Source organism: Clarias gariepinus, chromosome 3, assembly GCF_024256425.1.
Source record: "Clarias gariepinus isolate MV-2021 ecotype Netherlands chromosome 3, CGAR_prim_01v2, whole genome shotgun sequence".
In the NCBI taxonomy this organism is placed as follows: domain Eukaryota; kingdom Metazoa; phylum Chordata; class Actinopteri; order Siluriformes; family Clariidae; genus Clarias; species Clarias gariepinus.
Window position 1 is genome coordinate 13,168,889 of NC_071102.1, and position 14,879 is coordinate 13,183,767.

Here is a 14,879-nt window from a genome sequence, read left to right on the forward strand (position 1 = left end):
TCTTCTAGGTAGAGAGAACCATCCCCAGACACGAGACACATCCCAAAGAGACACACGGGGCATCCATGTGACGAGATCTCCAACCAGAAGTGGGGCACCAGGATGGGTCAGACAGGTCCGGAGGGCAGAGGGAGTCTGGATCACTGGCAGCTCAGGAACGACATGTGTAGCTCAAGAGAGAGGGAAGGAGAGAGAGAGAGGGGGAGAGAGGGAAGAGAAAGAGCAGGAGAGAGAGAGCAGAAGAGGAGAGCTAACAGTTAGGTATGGTCACAGTCATATAATGTATAATGTGAATGTATATTAACTGAAGAGTGCAAGCAGAGACTCCGGCAGGACTAACTATGACAGCATAACTAAAAGGGAGAGCCAGAAGGAAACACAGACATGAGGGCTCCCTGAGATGAAAGCAACCAATCACCTCACCGTCAACAAACCTGAGTGATCAATGAGAGTGGGGAAGACAGCATCTAAACATACCAGTTCACCATAATACTCTACGTCCATGAGTCCCCCAGATCTGCTCCTTTACCAAATCTATTTATAAAAATGCTTGATTAAATAAATAGTTTTTTAGCTTGGACCTAAACACTGAGACTGTGTCTGAGTCCCGAACACTATTTGAAAGTCTATTCCATAATTTTGGGGCTTTGTAAGAAAAAGCTCTGCCCCCAGCTGTAGTTTTCATAATACGCGGTACTGACAAGCAGCGTGCATCCTTTGATCGAAGTAGGCGTGGCGGATCGTAAGACACTAGCAGTTCGCTCAGGTACTGCGGCGCGAGACCATTTAATGCTTTATATGTCAAAAGTAGTTTTTTAAAATCAATGCGAAATTTCACAGGGAGACAATGGAGTGAAGATAAGACAGGGGTGATGTGCTCATATCTTCTGGTTCTAGTGAGGACTCTCGCTGCTGCATTCTGGACTAGCTGAAGCTTATTTATGCATCTAGCTGAACAACCAGACAGTAAGGCATTACAATAGTCCAACCTAGAGGTGATAAAAGCATGAACTAGTTTTTCTGCATCGTTTAGTGACAATATATTTCTTATCTTGACAATATTTCTGAGGTGAAAGAATGCTATCCCGGTAATATTATCTACATGAGCTTCAAATGAAAGGCTGGAATCTATAATCACACCGAGGTCTTTTACTGTTGCACTTGATGGAACAGAAAGAAGATGGAACTAGAATCTTACTTCTAGCTGTATGCGGTCCTATGACTAGAACTTCTGTCTTATCTGGATTAAGCAGAAGGAAGTTAATTAGCATCCAATTTCTTATGTCCTGCACACATTGCTCAACTTTAGTAAGCTGGTTTATCTCATCAGGTTTTGCTGAGATGTATAACTGTGTGTCGTCAGCATAACAGTGAAAACTAATACCATGTTTACGGATTATATATCACAGATGACACTATAATTCTGTATAATTTATATTTATTTTTATTTCATTGTAGAATAATATATTATAGACTTCTTAGTCTTTTCTTCTTTTTATTATTATTATTATTATTATTATTTTTTATCTGCCCAGTCTGGAGTTTGTTGCAATTGCATTTCACAATTGTTGTACAAACATGTACAGTTGAAACTTTTTTTCTTTACTGTCAAACATTTAATCAGAGTAAACTTGGTTTTAGATCAATAAATATGAACATATTTTTTGCATTTGTTAAATGTCAGAATCTAGCGAGGGAGAATTTTTATGTAATTTTTTTATCACTTTATCAAAGTATACATACACTATGTTTTTTGTCCAAAAAAAAAAAAAAAACCTCCAGATGATCCCATTTTGAGCTTAAGAAGCTTCTAAAAGATTCTGAATTGATTCAATTTGAATTAATTGGTGGCACACCTGTGGATGCATATAAAGCCACACCTCAAACAGCCTCTTTCTTTGACATCATGGGAAAATCAAAAGAAATCAGATGCCTGAAGGTCCCACGTTCATCTGTTCAGACAATAATTTGCAAGTATAAAAAAACATGAGAATGTACAACCACCATACCGCTCAGAAAATAGTTTTGAAGTTTTGAAGCTCCAGAACACCAGTCCCACTGTAAAGTATGGGGGTGGTAGTATATGGTTGTGTAAAATTATGTGGATATATGGAAGCGACATCTGAAGACATCTGCCAGGAAGTTAAAGTTTGGGCGCAAATGGGTCTTCCAAACTGACAGTGAACCCAAGAATATATCCTAATGAGTTAAAAAGTGGCTTAAAGACAACAAAGTCAAGGTATTGGGGTAGCCATTACAAAGCCCTGATCTCAATTCCATAGAAAATTAGTGGGCCGCATTAAAAAGGCCTGACCCACCAGTTCTGCCAAGAGGAGCGGGCCAAAATTTCAGTAAACTATTGTAAAAGCTTGTGGAAGGATACCTGAAACGTTTGGCCCGAGTGGCACAGTTTCGGGGCAATTCTATCAAATTGTAAGTGTATGTAAATTTTTGACAGATGAATGTAATTAAAGAAATTCCATACAATTCTCCCTCGCTCGATTCTGAAATTTAACAAATGCAAAAAATGTTTAATATTTATTGATCTAAAACAGAAAAGGTTTTACAGTATTACAGATTTCTGTTTAGTGTGCCATGGGAAAAAAATAGAAAGTAGTGCATAAACGTTTTAGTGACTCAGTGATCTCTGTGTTGATTTTAACCAGACATACCACAGCACACATTCTCTTTTCCATACACAGCCTTTTTGTATATTTGCACAAAAGTAAATGTTTTAATATAAACAACTTTAAAGCGTGTGAGCTGGAGTGTGTGTGCATCAGGGGCCTCATGTATAAAACTTTGCGTAGATTTTATCCCTAAAGTGTGCGTACGGACATAAGGCAGAATTTGCGTACACACAAAAGTTTTCAGATTTATAAAACCGTACGTACGCCAGAACCTGCGCAAAGTTCACTTTATAAATCACAATTATCTGAATATTGTGCGCAGGTGCACGTGCTTATAGCTTACCCCAATCTCCTCCCGAAATAACCATATTTGGAGGTTAAGACCGCCTATTTTGAATATGTATGATCTCCCTGCATATTAATACGACCGATAATTGTCATTGATCTGTGGAAGAACAGAAACGAAAAGCAAATAAAAGAAACTTCACCAACTGCAAGATGGAGGTAGTGCTGTCTGAGGTGGAGGGCCGAAAAAAAGGTTTATTTGGTGGGCTCTCTGCAGGTTTTTGTCTGTTTAAAATTCTCCTAATTTAAATCAACCAATTCAAATTCTGTGGAAGTGGAAAGTCCTAAAATATCCAAGTGACAAATTTAGCAATAGATGCAGCTGCCCTTAAGATATACGTTTATTAAAATAGTCGATTTTTCTGTTTATTCATATGCAAAAAATGTAACTTTAAAAGACAAAAGCCAATCATCAAGTGCACATTTTATTTCACACATTTACAGATATGCAATACAACCTTTATTTAATTAAACGTTTTTTAATGATTTAAGGAGCCTTCAAGCTCGGTGAGTGGTCCAAGTGGGGTAGACAAGGGATGTAGGCTTAGATCCTACGTGCCACCGCCGCCGCCATCCTGTGTGCCTCCACCACCATCCTGTGTGCCACCACCGACATCCTGTGTGCCTCCACCACCATCCTGTGTGCCACCACCGACATCCTGTGTGCCTCCACCGACATCCTGTGTGCCACCACCGACATCCTGTGTGCCTCCACCACCATCCTGTGTGCCTCCACCACCATCGAAAATTGCAACATGAGTGTGCCACTTTATTGCAACATGAGTGTGCCACCACCACCATCCTGTGTGCCTCCACCAACGTCCAGTGTGCCGCCATCATCAAATGCCCCAGCAACCCCATCCTGTGCGCAATCCAGTGCATCATCATCATCATCCTTTGTGCCACCACTGAGCGCTGGTAACTCAAGGCGTGTACTGACGGAAGAGTTCATGCAGACCCAACGTCACAACGTCATACAATTTTTTAAAAAGAAATTATAACAAAACAATGAATGTAAATACAATGGGACAATTAATATAACATTTCAAGTGCTAGGCAGAGGTAACAATTATAAACAATATTATAAGAATACTATAAGAAAGTACATTCTTGTAAAATAGCCTACAGATAGCTTTTTGTTTTTTCCAGGGCAATATTAATCCAATATAACATTTCACTTAATTTTTAAATGCTATAAAACATGTATTGTTTCCTGAAAATTTGCATTAATTAATGTGAAATCATTGGAGATTATAATTTTATCATTGGAGATTATAATTATACCCAAAAGAAAAAAACATTTTAAAAGTTATGCTTTAAACACATTTGCATCATTACTCAATTACAATTACATGCGCATTCCTGCCGACTTACCAAGAAGCCATCCATCACGCACAGCTCCTGTTTGCAGTCTGTTCCCTACACTGCTGTTGGACAAAATGTAGGAATCATGAGTTGACCCAGGCCATCTCGCAACTACATTTGTCAGAGACATATGCGCATCACATATGATCTGCACGTTCAAAGAATGAAAATGTTTTTGGTTAACGAAAGCAAATTCATTCTCAGATGGTGCCTTTATTGCAACATGAGTGCAGTCAATTGGACCGATTACATTGGGAAAAACTGCGATTGCTGCAAATTGCATTTTGATGTTGGTCTGTTCAGCTTGCGTGTAAGGAAAACGGATGTATCGGGGTGCCATCCCCACTATGGCATCCCATACATATGGCATGACACGGCTCATTGATGACTGCGACATACCCGAGGTCTGCCAACTCTCGCTGGAAAGTACCAGTGGCCTAATGTGGTCAAAACTTGTACAGGAACACACAGCGCGTGGTTTCTCCGCGAGGGTCTTTCCAAGAGGATGGCTCTTGGGAATCGAAATCGGCTCATGAGCCAAGCATCATTATGAGCAAGAAAATCTCTGAAAACACGCTCCCTCCGTAGAGCGTCATTAGCAAGGTCTTCTAACAGCGCTAGAGCATCCATTATGATGATATGTTATATACGCACATACCTTTTTATAGCCCATTCATTAAAAAAAATTAGTAAATTCAAAGTATTTGCACCTGGTTAAGAATGCTGATAAAGATAATTCAGGTTGATGCAATTTGATTTATTGGGTGATGTAATAGGATAATTTAGAGGTTTTTATTTTAAATAGTTATTGCTATTTGGGCCAGTTGGTGTCACCAAAACACATACTCTTCTAAAAGAGTGCGTACGCACGGTCAAGAGCATCCTTACGGTGCGCACTTATTTACGCCAAGTTTATTTTTTATAAATCCCAATATGTGCGTGGAAAAATGCGTACGCACAATCCTATTCCCATTTTGGGCGTATGCAACATTTATACATCAGGGGCCAGGGGCCTCATGTACAAAGACTTGCGTTGAATTCATACTAAAACATTGCCTACGGACAAAGCTGTAAATGTGCGTACGCAGTAAAAAAAAAATCTGATGTATGAAACACTGCATATGCGGAATCCCGCGCATATTCTCTTTGTACATCCGAATTAACGTGAAATTGAGTGCACGTGCACGAGCGCAATACCCCTCCCTGCCTCCTCCTCCGTATAAATATGTTAATGACTCCACTTTGGCAAAACCAAACGAAAAAGCAATGGCAAAAGCAGGGAAGAAGAGAATCTTCACAGAATGTAAATTGAAGGTGCTCCTGTCGGAGGTGGACCAAATATAAACTGTGTTATTTGCAAGTCTGTCCTCTGGAATTAATAACAAAATAAAAATAAACTTAGCTGGAATAATATCTTTAAATACATCACTCACCAAGAAGCCACCCATCGCACACCCTGCCACCCTGGAGCCTCATCCCAACCATGCTGTTTGTGAGGATAAATGAATCATGGGTTGTCCCAGGCCAACTTGCCACAATATTTGTGAGGCGCATTTGAGCATCACATTATCTGCACATTTATTAAATGGGAAAAAAAAACGTATGCAAATTCGTCTTCAGATGGCGCCTTTATAGCAGTGTGCGTGTAGTCGATCGCTCCGATTACATTAGGAAAACCGGCGATCGCTGCATGGTATGGAAACCTTATGTACCTGCTAGACATGCGGATGATCTCGTCCCATACAGTTGGCATTGCACGGCTCAAAGACGACTGGCTTAACCCCGAGCGGTCTGCCAGTTTCCTTTGGAAAGAACCAGTTGCCAGGAAACCAAGCGTTGTCAGCACCTGTAAGGGAACGGGTAATGCGTGGCTCCTCGCTGTCTCTCTTTCCAAATTTGTACCCAACTCAGCACAGAGCTCCAAGAGGATAGCTCTTGGAAATCTGAAACGTCCTCTAATAAGGCCAACACTGCCATTGCCATAGCAAATGCTTTTATATGTTCTAAATCACACAATTAATAGAAAAATTATTGTGTCAATTAACCCATTTTATCAATTATAAATTAATAGCCATGTTTTTCACACGTGTTGGTACGATACTTTGTAGTGTGCAATTTAACATAATTGCCTCTAGGAGTCGCCAACGGAAACAAGAAATGCACGTACGACAGACATAAAGTTGGCGTGGAAGAACGCACATTCTCACGTTAATTTCACTGTTAGTAAATCCGACCGTGAGCGTGAAAACTGGCGTAAGCAACGTTTTTGTGCGTACGCAGCGTTGATACATGAGGCCCCAGGACCTTTAAACCGTTTTAAAAAAATCTAATAAAAACCATAGTTTTGTGAAATGATTGCACACCCTGGCAGGAATTAGTATCAGCACCCCCCCCCCCTTTTCTCTGGTCTCAATCACTGCAGCTGGGATTCTTTTTTTACTGGTTGTGTCTAATGAAAAAACTAATGAAACACATAAGGTGCGTTCGGCCTGAAGTATACTTCACAGGGTGTTCAGCCATGTCGAGCGTGATTCCAAACCGTAGGGAGCGAAAGTGTTCTGTTTAAAGGGAAAACTGGAAAACTGGAAAAGGGAATGAAAAATGTCCCATGAGTCATTGCGTCTCGCAGGAGCATGAAAAAAAATTTTGAGTTCGAAAAAGGATTTATATATTTATTATCATTATTATCGAGGACGAGATCTTATTAAAAAGACACAACAATTTACATTTTAAATTAATTAAGAAATCCTTAGTGTTATATAGGATAGTAATATGTAAAAATAATAATAAATCTCCGTACACCTTTAATCAATCACTATTATAAATAAATAAATAATTTACAAGTTATTCACGTTTCAATAGTGGTAATTGTGTCGTAATGTGAAATTTTCACAACAGATGCGGCAGGTATCCGAGGTGCTTATGTTACCATGGTAACGCACAGAGGACGTGACGTCTGCGACGGTGACTTCGCAGAGTGTTCCGAATGGTGGAGTTTTGTCGAGAGAAGTTCCCTTCACCAACATTCACTACAAACGGAGTAGGGAGCACCCTGTGAAGTACACTTCGGAATGGAACGCAACCATGCTCTCTGCTTCAGCTGCTTGTTCTTCGCTCTTTTTGAACATGCCAATCCTTCCCATTAACATCACTACTGCCATCTAGTGGATGGGTGAACCATAAACCCACCTATCCACTAGATGGCAGTAGTGAGTAATATTTAGATTCACAAGCGCGTTTCCGGAACAAATTACACTCGCAATCAAAGGTTCCACTGTATTGTGGTCCAGTGGTGCCACCTATTGGAAGCTTAAAGAGTTACAAAAACATTCAAAACCTATTACCAGTTTTATAAGGTCTATTTCCTCTTTTTTTTCTATTTCCTCTTTCTTCTTCCCCACCCAAAACCTAATTAGCACACAAGGTGATAAAAACATTTTAATTTTTTTTTTTGTAAATTAGAATTTTTTTCCCTTCCTACCTTTGCTCTGAAAGCATCATATGTTTGTAAAATAATCCAAATGTGAACCCTATGAGATTTCCAGGTTAAAAAAAACTTTCAGAGTGGTTTAAATTCTGACGTAATCCTTGCTAGTGTCTGGGATGTGAAGAAGAGTAAAGTGCAGAGACAAAAAAAAAAAACATCTTAAAGCTTTGTGTTGTATGGAAATAGATTCTTATTATTGGGTTCTTGTTGAATTATTGACTTTATTGGCACAAAATAAGAATATTGTTCTCAACAGACTTTTGAACAGCACAAAGATGTGTTTCAGGAGACCCAGGATGGCCAGATCATAAATGTCATGACTGAGTTATCCTTGCTTTAATTACATTTTTTTTTTTTTTTTGGAAAACCAGAAACCTCTTAAAATGTTCACCTTAAGAATGCTAAATATGGAAACATGAAAAGAAGGAAATAAATGCTGTAATAATAGCAAGAAAAATCTTGATGCTTGAATTTTATCATAAAATGATGTGTACTTATTTACTTGCATCTCTGTATATGACTCACATTCTCTAAATATTGAGGACTTTGTTTTTTTTAATATGGACATTACCAAAACAATGTGAAACCATTTTTTTTTTAGGTGATATACTAAAATTTATGTTGGTTAAGAAGCTAGTTAAACCCACATGGTGGTAAAAACAGTCTGTCTGAAGACGACTAAAAGCTTGCTGCCGATGTGTTTTTGCACAGTTACCTAAAAGACACTGCGCCAATGTTGGCATAGACATAGATCAATGAAGTGAGGAGATGAAGAGGCTTGTGTTTAATGCGATCAGTAATTTATACTTAGATTTTGAGTCAGAGACTGATGATGCTGATAATCAAGGTCGAGGTATTCCTTGGCGTGAAAGTATAATTCTTAAAATGTCAGGAATATATTTTTATTTCATGTAGAGCAAGGCAGAGCTTCTGTCACTTAAACTGGAGTGAGAGCAGAATCCTCTTCTATAAAAATCTTTCCTTGTGATTGAGATATATGCACAATGAATCATTTCAGTCCAGGAATGCTTGTATTCATCAAAACGATGGAATAAAATCTGACCATGTCAAGTCATAATTTCGACTTATATATTCACTGCCATCTACTAGGTATTAAAAGTAGCAAGAAATCACAGACAACAATCATATTTCAAAAATTTATTTACGAACATAATCTCTGAGGAACAACAGCAGTTCTCGCGCTCTCTGTACATGCAACTGTAGAAAATAACAATTTTGAATTTTTTACTCCATTAACATTTTTTTTTCCATTTTTTTCATTTTTAGTTTCTCGCGTTTGAATTGCAGGATATCGACACAGCTAGAGGTGAAAGTACTGGGTCTCTGACAGCACTGACGATAGCATCGACAAACCCCTCCCTCCCATAGCTGCTCCAACAATATGTACACAATTCAACTACATTGTACAAAAAAAAAAAAGGAAAGAAAAGAAGAAAAAAAAGAAAAGGGGGGAAAAAAAGTGACTTTGTTACATCACCTGCAGCGTCTCATTGCTGTTAGAACCCCACATTCTATGCAAGATCAGACTAGTACAAAGAGAAAGGTGCAAAAGATCCTGGGAGATTATATACAGCTTTATGTACAACATCTCGGTTCTTTACTCATTACAAAAGGAAAATTTACACAGCGGAGACCTCCAACTCAAACATACCACAGGTGTCAGGAAAAAATAAATAAAATAAAAAGAACAAAAAATAAAAAGATAATAAATAGATTATTTCTTACCATTTAAGAATAGCTCTACATGCTTTATGAATCATTTCCCAAGAAACATCTACTGTCAGATTTATGCATATTGAAAAGGAATAATAATAATAAAAAAAAGAAATTAAATAAAGGCTTGAAATTGTGACCGGTAAGCGTGTAAACGTGTGAGGTTAAAAGAGATACCCGGGCGAACTCAAATCACAGAGGTAATTACGTGTTATGGAGGTCAGTGGGAGGAAGTGCTTCGCTCAGAGAAAGGAAATTCAGTTTCTAGGATACGGATTTGTCAAAGCATGATAAATAAAAACAAGCAGGATTCATGAGACAAGGATGCAGAACTGCTACATAAAACCAACGTCACAATTTCAAGCCTCCTGTTGAACAACGAACGGCAGAAGGAAAAGAAAAAAAAAAAAGAGCAGGGCTGAAGACGAAACTAGAACACACGTACACAATGGGTTTGTAAACAATAATGAGATTCGCAGGGACATTAATGGAATACATTCTGCTCCTTTAAACCATACGGATGAACGTCAATGTGTTGAGAGGGGAAGTTAACACAAAAATCATACACACAAACATCAAGCATTTTTGGTTTGAATTTCTTGCCTAATTAATGTCATATGGACAAAAGGTAATGAATGCACAAGCACTAAAATTGAACCAGTTTTAAATAAAAACGTTTTTTTTCCCCACACACATGGTCTGTGTGCCTAATTAACTATGATTGAACATACAAAAACTGCTTCATGTGGTATTTTCTAAACATACACACGCACACAAAATCAAAAATATATAAAAAAAAAACACCCACAAACACAAGCCTGGATGATTGAGCAAAATCACACAACCCCATGGTGAACTGAAGTACAGGCAGCTGATGATGAATGATAAAATATCAAAAACATGTTTGTTTAAAATCAGGATAAAAAAACAACAACATACAAACAAAAAGAGAATAATTGAAAGATCTTTTGTAAAACAGGACGATTTAAAACACTTTTGCACTAATCCCCTCTGTCAATGCAGCTATTCAAATGCTGTGTGATTGTGCTTTGTAGATGATTGAAACAGAAAAAAAACAAAAAACAAAACTTAACAGGTGAAATCTGCAACATGCACTGCAAAGAGGGGCAAACGTGAGGGTCATTCACGAGGACAGTAACTATGGAAACAGTCCAAGAGCCCACCAAAAAATAAAAAAACAATTAAATGGAGTGCAACCATTTTGTTTTTAAGCGTGACCTTACAAGTCCACATTTTCATTAAAATGCCTAAATGCTAAGGCTCCTGTAATTATTTCTGAAGGGAAAAAAAAAATCCTTCACAACAGAGTTGAAGAAACACAAATGTATTCTGGTGCCATCCTTTTTTAGACTGCAGATTATAAAGAAAAAAAGAAAAAAGAATAACAAGTATAACATGATCACTTGTGACCGTTGAACTACACAAAGAGCTACTCATCATCACTTGCACAGGAAAGAAAATAAAACTTTGCAGTTGTGTCAATGATGATACATGCTAGAAAAGAAGGGATAAGGTGAAAAGAGAAGACGAGTAATTATGGATCCTCGGTGTTACATGTAATATATTCAGCGGTGTACTGGATTGTTTAAAGGTCGTTTTAATGTTTATCAAGAACCACGTTATATGTAGATATACCGGCTCGGCACACTGCTGCTGATCTTCCTACAGTAGCTATAACGTGTGCAGCTTTACATGAAATTAGAAAATGTTACTGTGAAAAGGCATTTTCTCGGTTTATTTTTTCTTTTTTCTCTTTTTTTAAGATACATACTTGTGTATTAAAGCAATGAATAATATACCTCTACTATTATTTAAATAATCCATAATCACTCTGCTACATCTGAGAACTATGTTTGTGGCCCTGACGGTTTCTTTCTGAGGGATTACGTTTAAGTCTGATGACGGCAGACGCACACATTTGACTGACGTTGGACAGAACCTTAAGGACTCGTACACACACACACACACACACACGGTCCTTAAAATACTGACGATGTGTACACATTTTGGCCCGTGGTTAAGGGATGGGGGAAGTGCTGCCCAAAAGTGAACTGTACATACAAAGATAATTTTATTCATTTATTTTTTTTATTTTTTTACACTTAACTGTGTGATGTTACAGTACATAAGTTATTTACAACTGTGCAGTAATGGGTGGCAAAATAAATTATCTAGAAGGCAGCGAGAATACATTGGTTAACGAATATAAAAACTGTACATCATTTACGGAATACAATATTTTTTCAGATTTTTTTTTAATGTTTTTTTTTTCTCCATTAAACTAACATTGGCTCTGTAGTGTTTCAAGTCACGTCCTCAGAAAGGGAACAATGAAATGCCCGAGTAAAGAAAAGACCGAAAAGAAAATAAATCCACTAAAACGTCATTTGTAAAAGTCTCTGCCTCTTGGTTTGCAACACTGCGATTCTCGAGTTGTCCTCCGCCTCCTTCTCTTTCTGCAGATGTTTGCAGAGTGCCAGCACGACGGACCTGGCTTTCGCAGTGGATCATCAGAGGCTGTGTGAATCTGCTCTGCTCCTTATTTCCCCCCCTTCGTCTGAGAACACCCTGTGTCTCATCATGATGTCTGAGATGGGATGTCCTGGTGCTGGAGGAATTTCTCTCTCTTGCTCTGGCACTGAACCTCACCACACTGCCGTGCTCTGGGCGCTGTGGGCATCAGGGAGCCATGCTCTCCTCAGCTGTGGTCATGAGAGATCCAAGTCCAACAGCATGCTGTTCCGCTGTAGCCGTGGATGTTTCAGCGTTCACCTTGCGACCTTATATGTCCTTTTGTTTTTTGTTTTTTTCCTTTAATATGTGGCTTCACCCTCGAAGTGTTGGACCATGTTGTTTCTGTTCAGCACACTCGAGGAGACCATTGGTGCCTTCTGTCCCTGATCTTGAAGGGTGAAGGTGGAGGAGCCTGTCTCAGCCCTTCCCCTTTGTTGCAAATTAGTTTAAAGGGGAACAAAAATAAAGGAAAAATAATAATTTTCTCTTCCCCGTTTAGTTTCACCCAAATCAACTGGCAGGAGAGGGCGGGCTAGCTTTAAAGCAAAACAGTGTTGCTTCTTAAACTCCAAAACAAAAGCATAAAAACCTTTAAGGATGAAAGTGCAAGTTGTGTTTTTCCCCCGGGAAAAAGGCGCTCCCCTCTTCTGACTGAAGGGGAGCATTTAGTTTTTATTTCTTTTACCTTCTTCTATATAATATATATGTATATACTTTTCTCAAAGAAATCTTCGTTTTCAAACCGGCTAGCCCTTACCAAACCTGCTGTCTGATGTCTCTTTGAAAAATGAGGATTTTAGACCGCGCTCTCTGCGTCTCTGTGTGTTCGTGTCATGCGGGCAATAGTACAAAGTCGTCGTTGACGTCGACCATTGGCACGTAAAAGGAGGGAACCTCGTTGACGCACAGAGATTTGTGTCCAGCAGGGTCCAGCTCCTGCACCTTGAGTTGCCACTCCATCCTCTGCACTGCGTTGAGAGCAGCGGCCTCATGCTGCTGCCGCATCAGCAAGCACGTCTGCGGGAATCGGGATGGCGAAGTTAACAAATAATATGTGGAACCTCTGAAACATAAATCTTTTATCTACTTCTAGTAATTGAATAGCAATTAAAAAACATTTAGTATAACTATTTAGCATTGTGCTATGATATACGGAGAGAGCGCTCAGGTATATTTCTGGTTAGGTTGTAACGTTGTTTAAGATTTCTATCAGTACATACGGATGTGACCCTTACCTTCATGCGGTCGTATTTATCGTCCACGTCTTGAATCCAAGAGATAAACTGCCGGGCGTTAAATCGATCTCTTACGGACTTGTTTTCATCCCCCTGTTAAAATACCAAAACATCAAGGTTTAACAAATCATTCATACCCGAGATAAAAGGTATGCTCATTACGAGAGTAAAAGACTTTTACCTGGCTCTCTGATGGCATATTGTAAACTTCTGAATCCAGAAGCATAGTGCAAGCACTAAACGGGACAGCCTGATTGGCAATGGTTCTGGCCGCTCTGCAGTGAACTCGCAATACCTCTTGTTCACAGGACACAATCAGCTTTTCCTATAGAAAAAATAATAATAAAACTTAGCGAAGTACAAATGGACAGTCTAAACCAGTTCTTTCCAATCCTGGTCCTGGCAGACCCCTGTCCTGCACATTTCTGTGCTTACTTAACTCCCAGAACACCTGATTTAACTAATCAGCTAATTAACAGTCCTTTTCTGCCCTAAAGTGTGTGCAGTAGAGCAGGGAAAATACTATAGGTGCATTCTGATCAGCCAGCACTATGTTAAGCCATGTGATTACAAACCGCAGGGAGCGAAAATGTTCAGTTCAAAGGGAACTGCGAAGGGTGGTGGTCTTCAGGTCTTCACTTCACCAGGAAATGGAATGAAAAATTTCCCATACGTCATTGCGTCTCGCTGGAGCGGGAAAAAAATGGAGCTTAAAAAACTATTTATATATTTTTAATTATTATCAAGGACGACGTTGTTAAAAGGACACAAAAAAAGTGTATTTTAATTTAATCAAGAAATCCTTAGTATTATATAGGCTAGTATAAAAAAATTACCTCTGTACATCTTTAAATGGTATCAGATTTTGTTTCAATAAATATTTAATATTTAATGTCCGTAGTGTGAAATTTCTACAGCAGCAGCGATAGGTCCTTATGTTACCATGGTAACGCACAGAGGAAGTGACGTCTGCGCTGGTGTCATCACAGGGTGGAGTTCCCTTCGTTCAACATTCCCTGCAAACGGAGTAGGGAGTACGGAGCACCATGTGAAGTAGACTTCGGAATGAAACGCAGCCTAGTGCAAGACTGGAGGTCCTCCAGGACTAGAGTTGACAACCACTGGATCCGTGTGCTACGTACAACTTTCCAGACTTACAAAAGCAACATTACATGAGCGTGAGATGAAAAGAGGAGTTTGACTGTTTACATAATACTTGGTACAGCTGGCAAAAATGCACTGTAGATACAATATTTTTTGATTTTGCCAAACCTTTGATCACCTGAAACAAAAGGTTTGTGTGTCACGCGATCAAAGCAGTACTTTTAACATAACTGCTAAAACAAGCTGAAGGATCCGAAAGCAGGAAACAGGCGGATGTGTTGATTAGGGAGTTGGTGCACTTACCCTTTCAATGCTGTGCTGCAGTCGCAGTTTCCCCCTTACTGCCTCCTGTTGTCTGAAGAGCTCCTTCAAGGGCTCAGACAAAGATGGGGGTGGCGCAATCTGAAGGGCGGAAACACATCTCCATTTGGTATCAGATATTAA

At 39.1% G+C, this 14,879-nt stretch overlaps 1 protein-coding gene across 2 annotated transcripts in view; it reads right to left on the reverse strand.

Annotated features, from left to right (window-relative positions):
• Positions 1 to 8,970: 8,970 nt before the first annotated feature.
• ankrd11 (ankyrin repeat domain 11) overlaps positions 8,971 to 14,879 on the reverse strand; it is a 125,977-nt gene continuing 120,068 nt past the window's right edge. For both annotated transcript variants that reach the window (XM_053493071.1, XM_053493072.1), the window contains 4 exons: positions 14,739 to 14,837; positions 13,513 to 13,656; positions 13,332 to 13,424; positions 8,971 to 13,113 (listed from right to left, as the gene is read on the reverse strand). In XM_053493071.1, coding sequence (XP_053349046.1) covers positions 12,928 to 13,113; positions 13,332 to 13,424; positions 13,513 to 13,656; positions 14,739 to 14,837 — 522 coding nt within the window. In that variant the 3' untranslated portion in view covers positions 8,971 to 12,927. The remainder of the gene's footprint in view (positions 13,114 to 13,331; positions 13,425 to 13,512; positions 13,657 to 14,738; positions 14,838 to 14,879) is intronic.